Raw genomic sequence first — 24983 nt, forward strand, 5'->3', positions numbered from 1 at the left:
TCACAGGACTCCACAACCAGAGGAGAAACAATCCAATTAAAAAACTCATCAAAGTACCTGAACAGGCACTTCTCCAAGGAGCATATACAGAGGGCCCAGAGACATATGAAAGGAGTCTCAGCATCACTAGCCATCAGAGAGATTTCAAGTTAAAACCCGTGATAAGATACCACTTTTACACCAGTCAGAATGGCCATCATAAACAAATCAACAAACAGGTAGTGCCGCAGAGGTTGTGGAGTAAAGGGAACCCTAGTGCACTGTTGGTGGGAATAAAAAATAGTGCAGCTTCTGTGGAAAACAGTATGGAATTCCTCAGAAAACTAAAAATGGAATTGCCTTTGACCCAGCAATTCCACTGCTAAGATTATATCCTAAGAACCCTGAAACACAATCCATAAAGAACCTATGCCACCCCAATATTCATAGCATCACAATTTACAATAGCCAAGTGCTGGAAGCAACCTAGGTACTCATCAGTAAATGAATGGATCAAAAAACTATGGTACATTTACACAATGGAATTCTATGCAAGGTAGAAAGAAAGAAGGAGCTCCTACCCTTTGCAACAGCATGGATGGTACTGTAAAGCATTATGCTAAGTGAAATAAGCCAAGCAGTGTAAGACAAATATCATATGACTCACCCTTAACAAGAATCTAATTCAGCAAAACAAACAAACAAACAAACCAAAATATAACAAAAGCTGAAATAGATAACAGGTTGACAGTGTTCAGAGGGGAGAAGGAGGGAATTTCAGGGGAAAAGGGGAAGGGTTTACAGGAACAAGTATAAAGCATACCTGTACAAAAACTAGGGGGAGGGTGGTGGGACAAAAACTAGGGGGAGGGGAAATGGAAGGGATGTGGGGAGGGCTGGGTGGGTGGGCTGGGATTGGAGTAAAAGGTAGAAAATTGTACTTGAACAATAATTAAAATAAAATTTAAAAAAGAAAAAAATAATAACTGATCCTCCCTTATCTAGTGAAGAAAATAGACACTCAAGTCCAGGAAGCTCATAGTGTTCCAAACCTATTGATCCCAAAGAGGCCTACACCAAAACACGTTATATTAAAAGTGGCAAGACCTAAAAACAAGGAGAGAGTACTAAAAAGACGCCAAAGAACTCCAAGTCATTACCTACAAGGGAGCACAGATTAGACTGTCATCTGATTTCTCAACAGGAACATTTCAGGCCATAAGGGAGTGGTGTGAAATATTTAAGGGGGTGAAAAGCAAGGACCTACAACCAAGGCTACTTTACCTAGCAATACTATCATTTAAAATCAAAGAAGAATACTATCATTTAATATAAGGAGCTTCTCCAACAAGAAAAAGATAAAGGACTTTGTTAACACCAAACCACTACTGCAAAAAATGTTAAAGATTTCCTTTAAGAAGAAATGCAAGGGAAAGAGAAAGAAAACAACAACAGAAAATAGTCTAAAAATAAAATGGCACTAAATATATATCTATCAATAATCACCTTAAATGTAATTGACCTAAATGCTCCAACTAAGAGACATAGGGCAGCTGATTGTATAAGGGGCAACCCTTATATGTGTTGCCGCCAAGATATCCACCTTGTATTGAAAGATAAACACACACTAAAAGTTAAAGGGATAGAAAAAGAAACTTCATGTAAATGGAAAGGGGAGAAAAAACTGAGGTAGCAATACATATATCCAACAAAATAGACTTTAAACTCAAGGCTATATAGTATGAGATAAAGAAGAACACTACATACTAATAGAGAGAACAATCCAAATACAGGGCACAGCCCTAGTAAACACCCAACATAGGAGCACCTAAATATGTAAAACAAATCTTGATGTGCATGAAGGGAGTGATCAACAGAAATACAGTCATAGTCAAGGATTTTAACACCTCACTGACTTCAATGGATATATCTTCCAGACAGAAAATCGACAAGGAGAAAGCAGTTTAACCAGAGGGCATGGGGGAGGGGGATAAAGGGGAAAAGAAAGGGAAGGGTCAAGTCAAGGAACATGTATGAAGGACCCAAAGACAAATACAATGGGTGAGGGGAGGACTGAATGTGATTGGTGGTGGGTGGATAAGGCAGAGGAGAGTAATGGAGGAAAAATTGGGATAACTATAATTGAACAACAATAAAAAAAGAAATAAAAATATGGCACACTAGATCAAATGTATTTATTGATATCTTCAGAGCATTTTACCTCAAAGCAGCAGAATATACATACTTTCCAAATGAACTTAGAGCATTGCTAGGATAGACCACATGTTAGGACACAAAACAAATTTCCAATAAATTTAGGAAGATTGAATTATATCAGGCATCTTCTCTGACCACAATGCTCTGAAACTAGTAATCAACCACAAGAAGAGCACGGAAAAACACATAAAGACATGGAAGCTAAATAACATGTATTAAACAATAAATGGGTTAACAAAGAAATCAAGAGACTTTGGAAAAAAAAAGAAAAGGAGACCGCAACATTCCAAAATCTGTGGGACACAGGGAACGAAATCCTAAGAGGGAAATTCATAGCATTATAGGCCTATCCCAAAAGAAGAAGAAAAAAGCTCTAATAAACCTCTAAATTTACACTTAAAGGGACTTGGAAAAGAACAACAAACAAAGCCCAGAGTAGAAGGAAACTGATGTGGACTCTGGCCTGTGAAGTCTGTGTATTTTTCCTGTGAGAGACAAATTCACTGGACAGCAGAAGCCCTGTGGAGAAAAAGGAATGGCGTGGCCACTCTCTATGTGAGACAGAGGGCCTTGACCCCTGCCTAGAGAGACTTTTATTGCTTCTCTGGGTACATTTCCTCCAGGATGGTCCTCATGTACTATGCACAGGTTGCTATAGGAAAAAGTGTTGCTAATTACCTCAAAGAGAAGGATGTTATGGATCACGGGGAAAAGTGGTTGAACTGGTTACACTCCATACTTGGGAGGTTTAGCACAGATTTTAGGAAGTTACTTTGTAGATATGCAGTAAATATTTGCTGCCTCAATCCAGGGTGAGGGAGTTTTAGTAAAAGCAAGTCTCATAGCAGCCTAGGCACAAGGCAGGCCTGTTTCCCCATGGGAGAACCTATCCATGGGTCTGGCTCCTGTGTGCCAGACCTCACTCCCCACTGGTCTTTCAGAGTGGGGGCTGGGCTACATTCCCATGCCACACGGATTGGTCCCCTATAGGAAATAATAAAGATCAGAGCAGAAATAAACAAAAGAGTGTAAAAATGATAGAAAAGATCAATGAATTCAAGAGCTATTTTTTGAAAAAGATAAATGAGATTGACAAACTTTTAATCAGACTCATCAAGAAAAAGAGAAAGGACCCAACTAAATAAAAGTAGAAATGAAAGAGGAGGAATACAACTGACACTTCATTAAATCTTATGAAGATTTAATACAGAAAAAATTGGGCAACCTGGTTGAAATGGGAAACATACAATCCTAGAAACATACAATCTTCCAAAAACTAAAATCAGGAAGAATTTGAGTAGACAGATTACACCTCGTGAATTTGGAGCACTGATAAAACAAACAACCAAACAAACAACCAAACAAAAAACTCCCAACAAACAAAAGCCCTGGACTGCATGGCTTCATAGGTGAATTTACCAAACATTCCAAGAAGAACTAATACCCTTCTTTCTCAAACTGTTTAAAAAAGAAATAAAGAGGAGAAAAGGCTCTGAAGTCCATTTTACTAGGCCAGTATTATCCTCATTCCAAAACCAGATAAAGACAAAAAAAATAAATTATAGGCCAATATATCTGATGAACATAGATGTTGAAATCCTCAACAAAAATATTAGCAAATGGGAATACAGCAAAGCATCAAAAGATTATACAGCATGATCAAGTAGATTTATTCAGGGAATGTGTCGTTGGCAAAATATTCTCAAATCAATTAATGTGATTCACCACATAAAATGAAGGATAAAAAAACACATGATCATTATCAATAGTTGCATAAAAATCATTTGATAAAACCTAGCACCTATTTATGATCGAAAGTCTCAGCAAAGTGGGAATAGAGGAAACATACCTAATCATAATAAAGGCCCGCATGTCAAACCTAGTTCTAGAATCATACTCAAGGGGCAAAACTACAAGTGTTCCTCATAAGATCAGAGCAAGACATGAATGTCCCTTTTTCACTTCTTATTCAACATCACACTAAAAGTCCTAGCCACAGCAATCACAACAGAAAAGTAAATAAAAGGCAAGGAATTGGAAAGCAAGTAATAAACACACTACCTAATATCAAACTATACTATAAGGCCATGATAATCCAAAAGCCTGGTACAGGTATAAAACAAAACACATAGCTCAGTGGAATAGAATAAGGAACCCTGAAGAAAACCTAGAACTTTATAATCAATTAATATTTGACAGAGGTAGCTTTATTCAATAAATGGTATTGGGAAAATTGGAGAGAAAAATGCAGAAAAGTGGGACTAGACCACCTTACTACACCACACACAAGAATAAATTCTAAATGGATTAAAACCTTAAATGTTAGGCCTGAAATCATACAATCATAGAAGAAAAACAGAAGTAGCAAAATTACAGACATAGCTCATAGTAATCATTTGTGATATATCTCCCCAGGCAAGGGGAGCAAAGAGAAAATAAACAAATGACACAACATCAAACTAAAAAGTTGTTGTACTGTAAAGGAAATGATCAATAAAATAAAAAGGCAACCCACAGAATGGAAGAAAACATTTGCTAACATATTTGATAAAGAGTTAATGTCCAAAATCTATAAAGAACTTACAGAACGCAACACCAAAAAATTAATAGCACAATTTAAAAGATGGCAAAGAATGTGAATAGACACTTTCCAAAGAGGATATACTGATGGCCATATGAAAAGATGCTCGATGTCAGTTTCAGCATATAATGCAGATTAAAAACAAAGTAAGATATCATCTCACATCTGTCAGAATGACTATTATAAATAAATCAACAACAACAAAAAGCACAGTCTTGACTGAGTATGTGGGAAAAGGGAACCCTTTTGCACTCTTGGTGGAAATACAGATTGGTGCATGCCATTGTAGAAAGAAGTATGGCGATACCTCAAAAAAAATTGCAAAGGAAGTGCCTTTTGACCCAGTAATCCTACTTCTGGCAATATTCCTAAGGGACCCAAAACACTAATTTGAAAGAACATGAACACCCCTATATTCATTGCAGTACTATTTACAATCACCAAGATATGGAAGCATCCTAAACATCCATCAGTAGTTGAGTAGATAAAACTATGGGACATTTACACAATGGTATACTACTATACCATTAAAAAGAAGTAAATTTTACCCTTTGTGACAGTATGGATGGACTTGGAGAACATTATGTTAAGTGAATTAAATCAGTCAGAGAAAGACAAATACAATACAATTTCACTCATATATGGAATCTGAAGAACTAAGAGGGGCAAAACATAGACAGACTCATACATATAAGCAGGATGACAGCTAAGGGAGGGGGTAGAGAGGGGTGGAGGAATAGAGCAAAAAGGAAAAAATGAGTCATGGACATGGACAACAGTGTGGTAATTACAGGGGAGAGGGAGTATAAGGGGACTAAACTGTAATGAAAAAAGTATAATATAAAAAAATTTTGAGGGACACAACTCAGGATTAAATGAAATAATGTATTGACACGTATCTACGGAAGAGAAGTAAAGTTTTAAACTCTCCTGTGCTTATACTCTCAATAAAATAAAAGAAAGTGTGGGATCTATTAACTAATTCCAAGTTAAAGAAAGATGAAGGGTAATTTTGAAGCTGATAAAAATAAAAACCTAGACGGCCAAATGTATTTGTTTCTCATTGCTGATATAACAAATTACCACAAAATTATTGACTTAGCACAATATATTTGTAGAGTTCTTGAAGTCAGAAGTGCAATGTGAATCTTAAGGGACTAAAACTGTGTCAGCAGGACTGGTTCCTTTCTGGGGTCTCCAGAGAAGAATCTATTTCCTGTCTCTTACTTTCTAGAGTCTACTTTCATTTTTGGCTAGTGGCTGCATCACTCCAATCTCTATTTTATTGACAAATCAGTTTCTCCTCACTTTGTCCTTGCTGCCTGCATTTTATAAGCACTCATAATTACCTACAATTGGGCCCACCCAGAAAACCCAGAATAATCTCTTCACCTCAATCAAGACCCTTAATTTAATAATTTCTGCAAAATCCCATTTACTGTGTAAGGTGACATAGACCCAAGTTCCAGGAATTGGGTTGTGGTCCTCTTTGGGGGAAAGACATTTTTATCAAATCAAGGAGAGATTTAAAAATATTTCTAAAAATTTTACAAGGATAGGAAGATGATAGCAATGCAAGGGGAGCTGAGAACACTTGCTCATGCACCCCAGCTGGAACACCTAGCCGATCTTCCAAAGAACAGAGTGAACAGTGAACAGAATGCCAGGTGATATGAAGTTTGGAAGCCAAAGTGTACAGGACATGATTAAAAATAGGCGGTAAGGAGATTTTGTAGGCAGATGGGAAGATTCCCGGGACTTACATCAGAGACTGTGCCTGCCATAGGAGCATTGGAGGAGAAACAGGTCAGAGATAGCAACCTAGAGGCTCCCTCCCTTGCCAGAGCAGGAAAGTCCCAGATCTGCACCAAGAGAGGTCTGGACATTTAAGGTCCCTGAGGGGATAAAAAGGCAATAAATGACACACAGCTGGCAGTGCACCCCAACAGGGGTGTTGGTCGCAGTCTGGGACAGTACCAGAGAAAGTGAAGAACTGGGTATCAACTGAAGCAGGGAGAAGAGATGGACCTTGACTGGCCATACCCAGTACACTCTGGACTGGTCAGAAAGTTGGAATGTATGGAAAGCCTGGTGCTTCTTAGGAGCAGTAGGTGACACACAAGGGGACGTTCCTCAAAAGGGGAATTGAGCCACTGTGCAGGGACCTCACACTCAGCAGACTAGCCAGTAAAGAAGGAGGAGTGTGGGCACGATTTGCTCCCACTCAGTGAACCTCACAGACTGATCAAATGATTGCAAAATGAAGTGTCTTGTTGGCACTGGCTTGGCACATGTGCAAATTGGGCAATACAGGCCACACGGTGCTCTGAGGGCATGGTCTAGAAGCTGGCTCCAATGATTGTTGTAGCACACACTGAGCCTCTATGATTGCAGAACCACAGGAAAGGAAAAACAGAGCCCTGCAACCCTCTGCCTGCAGGATTCCTGAAGAACTGAAAAAACCAGTTTGACAAGTTTAAAATCAGCAGGAGGCTTTTTTTTTCTTTTTCAAGAGTAAGACAATAAGACCTGGAGCTGTGAGAAAACCAGAGACATATCCAGAAAGAAGTCAGAAGGTAAACACCAACGACTGAGACAGATTTCACTTTGCTATCTTTAAGGGCTTAAGTATTTTTTTCCTTTTATTATCTTCTTTCTATTCATTTAGTTTTTGTTTAATTAATTTATAGTTTGATTTGTTTTTTATTATCCCTTTCACACTGCATTTTAATTTTTCTTTTTTCATTTCACTCTTATTCCAAATAACACATGACTTTGTCTTTAGTTTTTTATTCTTTTTATTAACATATATGTTTCTTATCATACTATTGTTATTCCCAATCCTACTCAGCACACTTCCCTGGTCTTATTCTATTTCACCATTTTCCTGAGCTTTATTACTGTTGTGATTAACTTTCTTTTCTCTCACATTACACCAAATTTCTATCCATTACTCTCACTATTTCTCCTCCATCTAACTTTGCATAAGCATTCTTTCTTAAGTCAGCTCACATTCTTTTTTCCTTCTAAAAACAATATTACTTCTTTTCACCTGTTATAAACAATGGCTAATTGGGTAAAATTTGGTTATTGTTGTACTTCTCCTAAGGATCTCCTATTTGTTCATTCCTTGTTTATACTTTTAAATCCCATAGAATACTCTCCCCCTGTCTTACCCTATTTCACCTTCACCTCTCTCCTGAACAGTTGAGAGAGGATGTTTATTTCATTGTTTGCTCTTTCCATGTTTCCCTCCTCTCTCAACCTGGGCTTAACTCATTATTATTAGTTTGATTCCCCTTCCTCTCAAAATCATTTTCCTTACTGTAGATATCTCATATTCATTTTTCTACAATATTCTTACTCCTATTCCAACTATATTAACTTTATTCAGCTGTTGTGTTCTACTGACCCTGATGTGGATTACCTGTGATTTTGCTCCTGTTGGTCCAATACCTTTTCAAATGTACTTCAAACCTCATAGTAGACTTTTCCCTCTCCTTATCCCATTGTTCTTGTTGCCCTTTTGAGTTTTATTTACATTGTAAATTTGGCTCTCTCTCTTTATTCACCTTGGTGGTATCACGACTTTTAGCAATTTTCCTCCCTTTTACCACACAACATTTCCCCTCATTTAGTAATCTCATATTACCTTTGTCGTATTATCTACAGTCTCTCTTCATCTTTATTAATCTCAGTTCAACTGCAGTTGAGATTGCTGGAGTGGTAGGGGGGTTGTTTTTGCTGGTGTAGGTTTGGTTGTCTGGTAATAATGCTTTGTTACCCAACACCTGTACAAGAATATACAAGACAAGATGGGCATTGTAAATATCAGTAAACCCGCTGGAGCAGAGAACCCATAAACAGAGGAGCCATCAAAGGGTACACCCCAAGTACAACAATGGAGCCCACACAAACACAAGAAAGGGCAACCCTAGAACATCCAGACAAAGACATCAAAGAGACTGCACCACTGAGTCCCACAGAACCCTACCACAGAAGTTCACCTTACAAAGGCAGCTAGCAAAGCAGAACATCTGGAATTGCAGAAATAAACAGAGTCACCTAAAATGGGGAGACAAAGATAGAACCCAAAGATTCTTCAATAAAAGAGCTAAGTGAAATGGAGACAAGCAAACTATCAGATTAGAATTCAAAAGAATGCTCAGGAAACTCAGTGACAATTACAGCGAACTGAGTGGGAACTACAACAGTATTTAAAAGGAAATAGAAACTATAAACAAGAACCAGGAAAAATGAATATATTATGTGTAAACAAAACTTAATAAAAGTGCTTACAAGCAGGGTGGATGAAGCAGAGGACCAAATTAGTGATCTGGAAGACAAGGTAGAAAGAAATACCCAGGTAGAGCAGCTGTACAAAAAGACCAAAAAGATATGAAGATACCTTCAGGGAACTGGAGGACAACATGAAATGCAAGAACATTTGAGTCATAGGAATACCAGAAGGAGAAGAAAAGGAACAGGGGATGAAAAAACTGCTTAAAAAATAATGATAGAAAACTTTCTTAGCCTGGAGAGTGGAAAAGTCAACCAAGTTCAAGAAGTACAGTGGGTCCCAATCAAGATGACCCCAAAGAGGACTACTCTAAGGCACATCATAATTAAAATACCCAGTTTTACAAAGACAAAATCTTAAAAACAGCAAGAGAGAAATTGGGAGTAACATACAAGGGAGCTCCCATAAGGCTAGCAGCTGATTTCTCAACAGAAACAATACCAGCTACAATTGAATGGCAATAAATATTCCAAGTAATAAACAGCAAAGGTCTGCAAACAACACTCTCTACCCAGCAAGGCTCTCAATGAAAATGGAAGGTGAAATAGAATTTCCCAGAAAAAAAAGTCTGAAAGAATACACCTCCACCACAACAGCACTGCAAGACATATTAAAGGAACTGCTATAAGAAGAGGAACAAAAGAGTGAGAGAGAGAGAGAGGAACACAGGTACAAATGGGGAAAAAGGAACAAACACCTATTAATAATAACCTCAAGTTTAAATGGATTAAATGCTTCAATCAAAAGACATAAGATAGCTCAATGGATGAGAAAACATGACCTGCACTTATGCTGCCTACAAGAGACCTACCTCAGAACAAAAGACTTAAACAGACTGAGAGTGAAAGAATAAAAATATATTCAAAGCAAATTAACAGGAAAAAGAGGCTGCAATAGCAATAATTATATCAGACAAAATAGACTTCAAGACAAAGGCCATAAAAAGAGACCCAGAATGACACTTCATAATACTCAAGGGAAAAATTTACCAATAAGACATTAACATTATAAACATATATGCACCCAACATAGGCACATGAAAATATATAAGGGAGGCCTTGGAGTATTTCAAGAAAGATATAGACAGCAACAGATTTATACTAGGGTATTTCAATACCTCATTGTCAAAAATAGATAGATCTTTCAAACAAAATATCAATGAAGATAATGCAGCATTGAACAATGCCCTAGATCAAATTGACTTAACTGATACATACAGACCCTACATCCCAAAGAAGGAAAATACATATTCTTTCCAAATGCACATGTACATTTTCAAAGATAGACCACATGATGGGACACAAAACTAGACTCAACAATAGAAGAAAATTGAAAACATATCAAGCATTTTCCTGGACCACAAGGTCCTGAAACTAGAAACCAACCTCAAGGAAAAAAATAAAAAACACTCAAATTTGTGATGATTTAATAGCATGCTATTAAACAATGGGTTAAAAATGAGATCAAAGAAGAAATCAAAAAGCTTCTGGGAACAAATTAAAATTAACACACAACAGTCAAAACTTATGGACACAGTGAAGGCAGTCCTGAGAGAAAATTTGATACTGATGCAGCCCTAACTAAAAACATAGAAACATGTCAAATAAACAACTGAAGCCTACATGAACTACAAAAACTATAGGAACAACAGCAAAGCCCACAGTGAGTAGAAAGAAAGAAATAACCAAGGTTAGATCAGAATTAAAACACATAGAAACTAAAAGAAAAATTCTAAGGACAAATAAATACAGGAGCTGGTTCTTTGAAAAGATAAACAAAATTGACAGGCCTTTCACCAGACTCATAAAAAAAAGAAGAAGGGAAAAGAGAGGACCCAAATAAACACAGTCAGAAGTGAAAGAGGAGAGATTAACTGATACCACAGAAATAAAAAAGCTTAGTAAAAATAACTAGGAACAACTATATACCAAGAAATTTGAAAACTTGAGTTATATGGACATATTTCTAGAAAAATATAATTTTCCAAAACTGAATGAAGAAGAATCATAAACCCTGAACAGATCGATAACAGCTGGCAAAATCAAAGCAATGATAAAAAAAAAAAAAAGAACTCTCAGCACACAAAAGCCTGGACCAGCTGGTTTCACAGGAGAATTTTACAGAAACTTTAAGGAAGATCTAATCCTTATACTTCACAGACTATTTAAAAAATCCAAGAGTAAAGACTCCCAAACTCTTTTTATGAAACCAGCATTATCATAACCCCAAAATCAGATAAAGACACAAGAAAGAAAGGAAACTACAGGCCAATATTGCTGATGAACATAGACACTAAAATCCTCAACAAAACATTGGCAAACTGCATCCAGCAATACATTAAAAACATCATACACCATGATCAAGTGGGATTCATCCCAGGAATGCAAGGATGGTATGATATTTACAAATCAATAAATGTAATACATCACAAAAATCAAATGAAAGACAAAAATCACAGGATCACATAAATAGATGCAGAAAAAGCATTTGATAAGGTACATCGCCCATATATGATAAAAATACTCAGCTAAGTGGGGATAAAGGGAACATACCTTCACATAATAAAGGCTGTATAAGGGAAACTATAGCCAACATCATAATCAATGAGCAAAAGCAAAAAGCTTTCCCACTAAGATCTGGGACAAGACAAGGATGTACGTTTTCACCAATTCTATTCAACACATTATTGGACTTTTTAGGCACAGAGAACAGACAAGACAAAGAAATAAAAAGCATGCAAATTGGAAAGATGAAGTAAAACTGTCATTCTTTGCAGATGACATGATCACGTACATAGAAAACCCTATACACTTCACACACAAACTAGAAAAAACTATTTGACCTAATAAGTAAATTTGGCATAATAGTGGGATGCAAAGTCAATATTCAGAAATTGAAGGCACTTTTGTACACCAACAATGAAATATCAGAAATAGAAATTAGGAAAAATATCCCTTTTGCTGTAGCAACAATATTAATGTACTTATGAATAAACCTAACTTTGGAGGTGAAAGACCTATACTCACAAAACTACACAGCACTGAAGAAAGGAATTAAGAAAGACATTAATAAATGGAAGTATATACCCTATTAATGGATTGGAAGAATTAACATCAAAATAATCATAGTACCAAAAGCAATTTGTAGATTAAATGTAATATCTATTAAAATACCAATGACATATGTGACAGAGGTAGAACCAACATTTCAAAAATGTATATGGAACCATAAAGGTCCCTGAATAGCTGCAGCAATTTTGAAAAAAAAAAGTAGGAGGAATCACAATATCTGATATTAAGCAATATTACAAAGTCACGGTAATCAAAACAGTCAGGTACTGGCATAAGAGCAGAACCTAGATAATGGAACAGAATAGAGACAGAAATAAACTCAAGTTTGTATAGTCAATTAATATTTAACAAAGGGAGGGCAAGAAGCATAAAAATGGAGTAAAAATAGCCTTTTTGAACAAATGGTGTTGAGAGATGTGGATAGCTACATGCAAAAACAACAAACAAACAACCAAAAAAAAAAACCTTGACCACCAACATATACCAGACTCAAAAATAAAATCAGATGGATACAAAACTTAAATATAAGTCATGACCCCACAAAAGGCTCTAGAGGAGAACATAGGCAGGAAAATCTCAGATATTCCATGCAACTATATTTTCACCAATACATCCACTAGAGCAAGGGACATGAAAGAAAGAATAAAAAAAAATGGAACCTCATCAAAACAAAAAGTGTCTGCATGGCTAAACAAAACATCAGCAAAATGAAAAGGGAACCAACGTATAGGAAAATATATATGCCAATTATATCTTGGACCAGTACTTGTTCTTCAAAAACTATAAGGAGCTTACACAACTCCACTCTAGGAAGACAGACAATCCAATTAAAAATGGGCAAAGGACCTGAACAGACACTTCTCCACTGAGGAGATACACAGGGCCCAGAGATATATAAAAGGAGGCTCAGTGTCACTAGCTATCACAGAGTTGCAAGTTAAAACCACCATGAGATACCACTTCACACCAGTCAATGATTATCATAACAAACCAACACACACTATGTGCTGGTCAGGGTGTGGAGAAAAGGGAATCATAGTGCACTGTTGATGGGAATGCAGACTGGTGCAGCCCACTGTGGATAACAGTATGGAATTTCCTCAAAAAACTAAAAATGGAACTGCCCTTTGACCCAACAATTCCACTTCTTGGATATACCCTAAGAATCTTGAAACACTAATTCAAAAAAACCTATGCACCCCCAATGTTCATAGCAGCACAATTTACAATAGCAAAGTGTTGTAAGCATCCTAAATAGCCAAAATTAAATCGGTTGCTATGGTGCATTTGTATAATGGAATACTATGCAGCAGAAAGAAGAAGAAACTCCTACCTTTTGTTACAGCATAGATGGAACTGGAGAGCATTATGCTAAGTGAAATAAGTCAGGAAATGAAAGCAAATACCATATGATCTCACCTTAAGTGGAATCTAATCAACAAAACAAAAAAGCAAAATATAACCAGAGGCATTGATATAAAGTACACCTGACAGTAACCAGAGAGGAAGAGGGTGGGGAATCATGGAGGAAAAGGAAGGGAAGGAGGATCAAGGAACCTGTGGAAAGTCCCATAGACAGAAACAAAGAGGATATGATTGAGGGTGGGATGTCAGGGTAGGTTGACAGGTGAGAGTGGTGGGAGGAAATAGAGACAACTGTAATTGAACAACAATAAAAATAATTATAATCGTTCTAAAAAGTACAGTCATAGAATTAAAATTAGTTTTTAGAAAGCAATCAGGAACAGAAATACTACTACATTATTAAAATCAATGAACCTGTAGACTGACTTCATCTCATCAAGAATGCACATATGATGGACAAAATTCCAGGATAAGGGAAAAAAATGAGGATGACAAATACAGCACCATCACTTCAATAATAGGTATTTTTATTAGAGTTCAGAGTGATTGATGGAAACAATAATAGTAGAAACTTTCTTGAGCAGAAGATTATTTTTAATCTTTAAATTAGACTACCAGGTGCTAAGGCAAAAATATCTATATAGATTGTATATATACTATGGTCTCAACTATGCAAAGAAAAATACTGCAAGGTAATAAGGGAAAAGCCTGGTAACCTTTGCAATTTAATAATCTTAAAATTATGTGTTTTTTTTTCTGACAAAATACACAGAGGCATAGATACATGGAATATACTTACTGCTATCAGAGAGAAGGAAATTAAGGGAATGGATAAAGGAAGATGAAGGCATTAATACAAAAATCAACACATAGAAAGAAACAACACTGTGGTGACAGAGGGAAAGGAGGACTGTGAAGTTAATTGGAGATGGACAAAGGTGGGGAAAATAAGGACAGAAAGAGCCTTTGCTTGGGACAATGGGTGCTCAATGAAGGGTTTAGATGAGTTGGTTTTAAGAACCAATGTCACACCAAAAATTCAATAAAAAATCAGTAAAAATATGTTTTTTTCTTCTGTACTTAAAATGTTAGAAATATACATTGTGATTATCATCAAAACAAAAAAAGTATCATAAGCAAAAATGAGAGGAAATAAAGTATTCTCCCATTAATATATCATTTGCTTTTGGAAAATTTAAAAACTCTACACATTCTTATAGACATACATTTGAATAATTTTTTAGTTGAAAAGATTGAGACTTGAAATAGTTAAATCTATTTCCACAAGTTACAAAGTTCTACAGTGAGTTTTCCAGAATTAAATATAGGTGTTGTGACTCCTAGCCCAGTACACATTTAATTAAACTCTTAGTTGCAGCAGTTTCTAAGCATTTTTACCCCATGAAACATATATTTTAATAAAATTCAAATTAAATTTAACTGTATAAGCACTTATAAAGAAAATCATAAATGTTTATTAAAGGACATGAAAGAAGACCTGAAAATATGGGGACACATATGTTCTTGAATGAGAAGTATCATAAAGGTGCCAATTCTCCCAAATTAATCTATAAATCCAATGCATGCAATTCCAATGCAATCTCAAATTTTGGAGGAAAGTATTGTTAAATTATAAGATTAATCTGGACAAATAAGTGTGTGACTGGTAAAGCAAAATATTTTATTTTGGAAAAAATAACAATGAAGTGTGACTAAATTTATCAGGTACAAAACATATGATACAAATATATTAAGTGCAGATATAGACAAGTTGTTTGATGAAACAGAACAGAGTACATAATAAAGGTCAAATGACAAACTGTCAGCCAATATGAAACTCAATGGTGAAAAACTGAAAGTTTTTCCTTTACAATAAGAACATCTACAAGGATGTCCACTCTCACCACTGTTATTCAACATAATACTGGAATTCCTAGCCAGACCAATCAGGCAAGATGAAGTAAAATGTATTCATACTGGGAATAAAGAAGTAAAACTGTCCCTTTTTGCAGGTGACATGATTCTTTACATAGAAAACCCTAAAGAAGTTGCCAAAATTATTTTTAAAATTAAAAAGTGGTAGTAGTACAAAATCAATGTACAAAAATCCATTTCATTCTTATACACTAACAAAATTTCAGAAAAACAGGAACAAGTGTAAAGGATACATGGACAAAAACAAGGGGGGCTGGAAATGGGAGGGAGGTGGGGAGGGCTGCATGGGTGGGCTGGAATCAGGGCAAAAGGCAGAAAACTGTGTTTGAACAACAAGTAAAATGAAATAAAATTTTAAAAATGAATAAAAAATCTTGCAATTATGACAAAAACAACAAAATAACTAAGAATAAATTTAAAGAATGTGAAATGTCTATACTGAAAAGTACAAACATTATTTAGAGAGGTTTAAGAAGACGAAAAACAATGGAAAGATACTTTGTATTCATGGATTGGAAGAATCATCATAATTTAAATGGCCATATTACCCAAAACAATATACTGATTTAACTCAATCTTCATCAAAATCCCCCTGGCATATCTTAAAGAAATAGAAAAAAAAATTCAGACTTCTATGGAAAAAAGCATAGTCAAAGTGATCCTGAGGGGGAGGGAACTAAATGGAGGTATCACTTCCCTGACTTCAAATTATAATGAAAAGACACAATAATCAAAACAGCATAGTACTGGCAGAAAAGAAACAGACACACAGACCAATAGAGTAGAATTGAGAATCTATAAATAAACCCACATGTATAAGGGCAAATAATTTTTGACAAAAACAAAACAGTGGAGAAAAGAAAGCCTCATCAGTAAATGGTGCTGGAAAATTAGAAAGCCACATGCAAAATAATTAAGTTAGATTGCTGTCCCTATATACAAAAGTATACAGGAAATAAGTTTGTCCCTGTATACAAAAATTAACTCAAAATTGATCAAAGATCTAAATGCAAGACATGAGATAATAAATTGCATGGGATAAAACATAGTTACTAAACTTATAGACCTTGGTCTTAGAAAAGATTTTATGAATTTGACCCCAAAAGCAGAGAAGTAAAAGCAAAAAAAGTCATGAGACTATATCAAACTAAAAAGCTTCTATACAACAAAAGTACCACCAACATAACAAGAGGCAACCAACCAAGCAGGAACAGGTATTTTCAAACAACAGTTTGGACAAGTGGTTAAGATCCAAAAAATCTAAACAACTCATATAATTCAACACCAAATAAACAATGATTCAATTAAAAGTTGGGCAGAGGACCTGAACAGGCATCTTTCCTAAGAGGACAAGTAGCCAACAGATACATAAAAAGATGCTCAACTTACTAGCTCTAAGAGAAATGAAAATCAAAAGTACAATGCAATACCACTTCACACCTGTTAGAATGTCTATTACCAATGAGACAAATATAAGTGTTGGAGGGGCTGTGGAGAAAAGGGAATACTCATTTACTACTGGTGGAAAATAGGTACAGCCACTATGGAAACAGTATGGAGGGTCCTCAAAAAATTAAGAATAGAACTACCATTGACTCAGCAACCCCTCTTTTGGGTATCTACCTGAAAATTTTGAAAACATTTATTGTAAAGATATATTCATTACTATGGTCATTGAAGCATTATTCAGAATGGCAAAGACATGGAAACCACTGAAGTGCCCTTTGACAGATGATTGGATAAAGAAAAATATGGTACATATATACAATGAAATATTAATGAGCCATTGAAAACACTAAATATTGCCATTCCTGACAACATGGATGAATCTTGAGATTATCATGCTAAGCAAAATGACAAAGTCAAGATCCATATGATTTCACTAATATATGGGATATAAAACTGGAAAAAACAAATGAACACATAAACAAAAACTGATAGACACAGATATAGTACAGTAGTTACCAGAGGGAAAGGGGATGGAAAGAGTAAAGGGTGGAGGGAGTCAAATGTATGGTGACAGATGATTTGACTTTGGGTAGTGGGCAAACAATGCAATATACAGATGATGTATCATAGAATTATATGCTTGAAACCTATATAATTGTATTATCCTATGTCACCCAATACATTTAATTTTTAAAAAAGATAAGAAAAATGTTTTTAGGACTTTTGGCTATGATGAAGGCATAAATAGACACACTGTGCCTCTTCACACAACCAAAAGGACAACAGCAAATTTAAAAATGAAAAACAACCAGAACTGACAGAAAATCGAACTGTCTGGAAGTCTGACAACCAAGGAGTTAAAGAAGAAACATTCATCCAGATCGTAGGAGGGTCAAAGACAGGCAGCAAGGTGGAGAGGACTCACAGCAAGGTTGGGGCAGGCAAGCCAGCAGCTGGTGGTCCCACATTCGCATGCAGATAAAGTGGGAAGAACAACTGGGGAGCAAGATAGACTATGCAACCCAGGGTTCCAGTACAGGGAAATAAAGGCTCAAAGCCTCTGACTGAAAATACCTGTGGAGGGTGAGGTGGCAGCAGGAGAAACTCACAGCCTCACAGGAGAGTTCATTGGAGAGACCCACAGGGTCCTAGAATGTACTCAAACCCACCCACCCAGGAATCAGCACCAGAAGGGCTCAATTTGCTTGTGGGTAGCAGGGGAAGTGACTGAAAACTGGCAGAGAGCAGAGCAAGTGGTGTTGTTCCTTCTCGGAGCCCTCTCCCTCATACAGCATCACAACCCAGCAACGTGGGTTGCCCCACCATGGTGAACACCTAACACTCTGCCCCTTACTACACAACAGGCGCACCGAGACAAAAAGAAAATGGCCCAAATGAAAGAACAGATCAAACCTCCAGAAAAAATACAACTAAGCGATGAAGAGATAGCCATCCTATCAGATGCACAGTCTAAAACACTGGTAATCAGGATGTTCACAGAATTTGTTGAATACGGTCAAAAATTAGAGGGAAAAAATGAAGGCTATGAAAAGTGAAATAAAGGAAAATATACAGGGAACCAACAGTGACAGGAAGGAAACCAGGACTCAAATCAACAGTTTGGAGCAGAAGGGAGAAAGAAAATTCAAACAGAACAGAAAGAAAATATGAGAATTCAGAGAAAATGGGAGAGGCTTGTGAACCTCCAGAACATCTTTAAATGCTCCAACATCTGAATCATACAGGTGCCAGAAGGAGAAGAGGAAGAGCAAGAAATTGAAAACTTATTTGAAAACATAATGAAGGAGTACTTCCCCAATCTAGCAAAGCAAATAGACTTTCAGGAAGTCCAGGAAGCTCAGAGAGTCCCAAAGAAGTTGGACCCAACGAGGAACACACCAAGGTACATCATAATTGCATTATCCAAGGTTAAAGATAAGAAGAGAATCTTAAAAGCAGCAGGAGAAAAGGAGACAGTTACCCACAAAGAAATTCCCCGAAGACTATCAGATGATTTTTCGAAAGGAACCTTACAGGCAACAAGGGGCTGGAAAAAGTGTTCAAAGGCATGAAAGGTGAAGACCTACATCCAAGATTACTCTATCCAACAAAGCTATCATTTAGAATGGAAGGGCATCTAAAATGCTTCCCAGAGAAGGTCAAGTTAAAGGAGTTTATCATCACCAAACTTATTGTATGAAATGTTAAAGGGACTTATCTAAGAAAAAGAAGATCAAAACTATGAACAGTAAAATGTCAACAAATTCACAGCTATTAACCCACCTAAAAAATAGCAAAAACAAAAACAAACTAGTAAACAACTAGAACAGGAACAGAATCACAGAATGTAGATCACATGGAGGGTTATCAACAGGGGAGTGGGAGGGGGAGAGAGGGAAAAAAGGTACAGAGAATAAGTAGCATAAATGGTAGGTAGAAAATAGACAAGGGGAGGTTAAGAATAGTATAGGAAATGTAGAAGCCAAAGAACTTATATGCATGACCCATGGACATGAACTAAAGGGGGGGATGTGGATGGAAGGGGTGTGCAGGGCAGAGGGGAGTAAAGGGGGCGGGGAAATGGGACAAGTGTAATAGCATAATAAATAAAATATATTTTAAAAAGAAATGTTTTTAAAAGGTTATTTGGGGAGAAAAAATAATAAAGCTCAAAAACTCAGAGATAACAAAAAAAGACCCATTTATACTTAAAAATTTAACCTATGCCAATATTGGCATTTTACTGAATGGTACTAGAATGTATTGGTGAAATGCACAAACTTGGGAATCAAACAGACAGGTTCCAAATTTATTTCTGAGATTGACCTGCTCTGACAACCTCATCAAGTCACTTAACTTATAGGCCACCATTCTCTTTTCTTCAAATTAGTAATATAATATCTGCCTTATAGAGTTTATACTTATAGTTAAATCATATATTTGAATGCCATAAAATAGTTCCCAGAATTTAGTAACTAGCCAATAAATGGGAGTTGGAAGTGCTGGACATGATGGGGGTGATAGTAGTCACATTATAGTATGATAAATAAATCATTGTTGAACTTTGGGTCAGGGAACCCAACAAAACCCCAGATTTAATGATTCATTAGAGCTTAACATATAATCATACTCACAGCTACGATTTATTATATTGAAAGGATACAAATGAAAATAGCCAAGGGGAAACTGTGCATGGGGTGAAGTCTTGAAGAATAATTAATGAGATTCCATGAGTCCTCTTCCAGTGGAGTCACACAGAATGCACATATTTTCCCCAACAACAGGTGTGACAATATATATAAAGTGTTGTATGCCAGGTAAGCTCATTACAGATTCAGTGCCAAGGTTTTCACTGTGGTCTGGTCACATAGGTACCTATGCCTAGCAGATACCAAACTTCCAAACTCCCAGAAGGAAACCACATAGTTTCCACACACAGTTTAGGCACAGTGAGACACTCTTATTTGTTCTGAAGTGTGAGAACCCTCCAGAGATCCAAGTTCCCAGATGCTAGGTAAAAGCCAACTTTATAAATGGGCATTTATAAGGAGAGAAGTCTCAGGCTGCTATGTTATCTCTTTTCTGCACATACTCCTTTGGGTTTAGCCTACATTTCAGATTTCTGTGATGTTTACTATACTTTCCTTTTTTTTTTTTTTACTCATGGCAATATATAAAAAAGTAAGAATGGTTTAATTATGGAAATAACTATGAATCAACTCAAAATAACTTTAAATAAATTACATGAAACCATCTGTGCTTTTTCATTAGTATTAAATTCCTCAAACACCTCACAACTTATACTATAGTTGTGAATCAATTCAATGTATCTTTCCCTCATTTTCTTTCATTCATATATGGATGGGAATAGTTTTGAGGGGAAAATATTTCAATAATAGAAAACTTTTATGTTTTGATACCATAAATATATTTTCAATAAATATAAAATGATTTCAAAATATCTCAGAATAATTATAATTATAGACCATTATTACAAATGATTCTATTCTCTCCCCACTCTCTCTCCCTCCAACATGAAATTTTACAGGATCAGATAATATCAATTAAATTGAATCATTAAGTTTTTAAGCTTTGCTTTCCCTGACAATATGGTTATTCAAAACTCTCCTCACTTATATGCACTTGATTCCATAGTGGCCATGTTTTCTTTTTTCACTCCTCCATTGTTATGGTCTTTGCTCTTTTAACCCTTCTCTTTCTCTTTATTTCTTCTAATTCCCTCTTATTCAGTGAAGACCATATTTATTGTTTGACAACAACCCTTGTTTTTCTTATGTCTCCACTTGTCCACCCAGGTTTTCTGAGGCGACCTTCAGACTCTCACCCAACCCCATTCATTAACTTAGCCAGCCTAAGGAACAGTTAAATCTGGTCCAGTAAGGGCCAGTTGTCCCCTTTTAAAAAGCATAGAGACTATAATTCAAGTTATATTGATTTATTATAAGGATTTCTCACCAAAATGATAGATGTCAGTAAATATTTCAAACAGTGGGTTCTTTAGACATATTAGTACATATTTCTAATGAGATGGAAATAGCATAAAGGGTGAAAGATTTTTTCATGTTTTATATAAACTTTTCTTCTTATTAAAGGCCTGATATAATCACTAAAACACAATATCATTTATTTTGTAGACTTCCAGGCCATGGGGTTGAAGAAAGGGATGTTTTTCAACCCAGATCCTTACTTGAAGATTTCCATTCAGCCTGGGAAACACAGCATCTTCCCTGCCCTCCCTCACCATGGGCAGGAGAGGAGATCTAAGATCGTAAGCAACACTGTGAACCCTATCTGGCAGGCTGAGGTGAGTGTCATGGTCCCTGAAAAGAAGCCTAAATGACCAAGTGAAATGACTAAGCTTGAAGCTGTTCAGGTGCTGTTCCCTCCTTTCTTGGAGCACCCAACTCTGCTGCTAAATTCATGGCTCTCTTGGTCTTAGAAGACAGCCATGTTCTCTATGGGTTGCAACTCTCACAGTTTTTGATAGAGTCCCTGGGCTGTACCAGAAAACTGTTCATTGTAACTATGCTTGTAGCCATATAGTAGTCACTTATGCCTAGTAATCACTTCCAAACTTACTCCTGAAAGAAGGGAAGCCTTTTCTTCAACCTTTGTATGTGTGAAGGAAGAGAAGTGTTTTCATTTGAGAATATTGTCACAGTCTTCTCACTTTTTTTTTGAGGGGGAAGGAATACATTTTATTTTATTTTATTAGTTTTATTTGTATTTTTTATGCTGTTCCCACTTTTTCTCCCATTCCTCTCCTCCACCCAGTCCCATCTTTTCCCGTCCTCAAGCCAATCTCCACTAAGTTGTCCATGTCCATGAGTTATGCATAAATATTCTCTGGTTAATCTCTTCACCATCTTTCAACACATACTCCCTTTCTTCCTTTCCAGCAGCTGAAAGCTTATTTTATGTATCTAAGGTTCTGTAACTATTTAGTTTGTGGGTTTATTGTGTTCATTAGATTCCACATATAAGTGAGATCATGCAGTATTTTAATTTCGCTGACTGTCATAATTCACTTAGCATAATTTTCTCCAGGTCTATCCATGATGTAGCAAAATATAAGAGTTTCTTCTTTTTCGCTGCTGTGTACTATTTCATTGTAGAGAGGTACCACAGTTTTTTTTATCCACTTATCTATAGATGGGCACTTAGGCTATTTACAGCACTTGGCTATTGTAGATAGCACTGATATAAACACAAGGGTGGATATATTTTTGTATTGCTATTTGGGGATGCTTGGGGTATATCCCCAGAAGAGGAATTGCTGGGCAAAAAGGGAGTTTCATTTTTAACCTTTTAAAGATTCTCTATGTTATTTCCCACAGTGACTACACCAGACTGCATTCCCACTGAGTACAATAAGGCTCCTTTTTTTCCACAACCTGGCTAGCACTGATTGTTTGCTGATTTATTGATGGTAACCATTTTGATGGGTGTGTGGAGATATTTCACTGAGGTTTTAATTTGTATTTCTCTGATGGCTAGTGATGTTGACCATCTTTTCATATATCTATCGGCCATCAATGTCCTCCTTGGAGAAATGTCTGTTCAGGTCCTTTGCCATTTTTTAAATTGGATTGTTTGTCTTCCTGGTGTTGAGTCATGTAAGTTATTTACATATTTTGGAGATTAAATCATTTTCCAATATTTCACTGGGAAATATGTTCTCCCATACAGTGGGTTCTACTTTCAATTTGATGGTCATTTCTTTAGATGTGCAGAAGTTTTTTAATTTGATGTAGTCCAATTTGTTTTTATTTTCCTTTGTTTTCCTTTGTAATGCAAGATATCTGAAATTTTGTTGCCAATGTTTTCCTCTCGGATTTCTATGGTATTAAGTCTTATATTTACTTCTTTTAACCATTTTGAGTATATTCTGGTTTACAGTATAAGATGATGGTCTAGATTAATTTTTTGGATGTCCCAGTCCACTTCTCCCAACACCATTTACTGAAAAGGCTGTATTTACTCAATTGTATGCTGTTGCATCTGTTGTCAAATATTAATTGACCATAAAGATATGGTTTATTTCTGGGCTTCCAATTCTGTTCCATTGATGCACATGTCTGTTCTTATGCCAGGACCAGACTTTTTTATACAGTGGCCTTGTAGTATAGTATTGTGATCTCTTCAACTTTGTTCTTCTTTCTCAAGAATGCTGAGGTTATTTGGGTTTTTTTCTTGTTCCATACTTGTTCAAGATCTGTGAAATATGCCATTGGTATTTTAATAGGAATTGCATTGAATGTATAGATTTCTTTGGGTAGTATGGACATTTTAATGATGTTAATTCTTTCTGTCCATGAACATAGTATATGCCTACACTGATTTGTGTCTTCCTCAAGTTCTTTCCTCAATTTATGCCCTATGGTTTTCTGAGTACAGGTCTTTTACTTCCTTGGTTAAATCTATTCCTAGGTCTTTTTTTTTAAGTAGGAGTAGTAAATGGGATTGTTTTCTTAGATTCTCTTTCTGATAATTCATTATAGGTGTGTAAAAATGTCATTGATTTATGAATATTTACTTTGTACACCATAACATTGCTGAGTATTTACCTAATTCATTTATTACATAAGTAGTTTTTGGTGGATCCTATAGAGTTTTCTATGTATGATATCATGTCCTCTTCAAAATATGATAGTTTTACTTCCTCCCTTCTAATTTGGATGTCTTTTACTTCTTCTCATTTGATCACTGTGGCTAGGACTACCAGTATTATGTTGAATCAGAATAGTGAAAATGGACACCTCTGTCTTGTTCCTGCTCTTAAGGGAAACATTTTTAGTTTTTATCCATGTGTATCATGGTGGCATTAGTTTTATCTCATGTTGAGGTAAAACTAAACCTCAACATGAGGTAAAACTCAACATGAGGTAAAACCTCAACATGAGGTAAAACTAAACCTCAACATGAGGTTTCCTCTATTCCAACTTTGCCGAGTGTTTTTTATTGTAAATGGTCCTGGATTTTATCAAATGCTTTTTCTGCATCCTTTGAGATGTTCATGTATTTTTTTGTCTTTCATTTTGTTTATATGATATATCACATTTACTTCTGTGAATATTCTACCTTGCATCCTCAGTATAAATTCCACTTGATCATAGGGTATGATCTTTCTGATGAATGCCTGGGTCTGATTTGTAATATTTTGTTAAGGAATGTAAGCACTCTGTTCATCAGTGATACTGGCCTATACTTTAAAAAACTTTGTGTCTTTACCTGTTTTTTTTTTTAAATTTATGATAATACTTTTAAAAAGAGTTTGGCGAGGGAATAAATGGTGGCCAAGTAAGTGGAAGTTGAGTACACTTGCTCTTGCACCCAATTCAGATATTTGACTGATCTGCTATCAGATAAGCTGAACATTCAATGGAATTGTAGTTGATATGAAGTTTGGAAGCCAACAAGAAGAGAAATGTTTTGTAATGGATGGTAAGGAGATTTTTTAGGTTGAAAAGTAAATATTTGTGCATGGTGCCTGCAGCTGTAGTGAGTCAAGATAGAGATCACAGCTTTGGACCTCCATCTCCTCCCAGGGTATAGAATGCACAGA

The 24983-nt window shown here is 36.0% G+C and overlaps 1 protein-coding gene across 1 annotated transcript in view; it reads left to right on the plus strand.

The window, feature by feature from the left end:
- Positions 1–24983, plus strand: part of HECW1 (HECT, C2 and WW domain containing E3 ubiquitin protein ligase 1) — a 583340-nt gene that overhangs the window by 246764 nt on the left and 311593 nt on the right. Inside the window, 1 exon segment of the mRNA XM_028525426.2 lies at positions 21545–21722. Within this exon segment, the coding sequence (XP_028381227.1) occupies positions 21545–21722 (178 nt within the window).

This window comes from Phyllostomus discolor, chromosome 10 (genome assembly GCF_004126475.2).
Source record: "Phyllostomus discolor isolate MPI-MPIP mPhyDis1 chromosome 10, mPhyDis1.pri.v3, whole genome shotgun sequence".
Lineage (NCBI taxonomy): Eukaryota > Metazoa > Chordata > Mammalia > Chiroptera > Phyllostomidae > Phyllostomus > Phyllostomus discolor.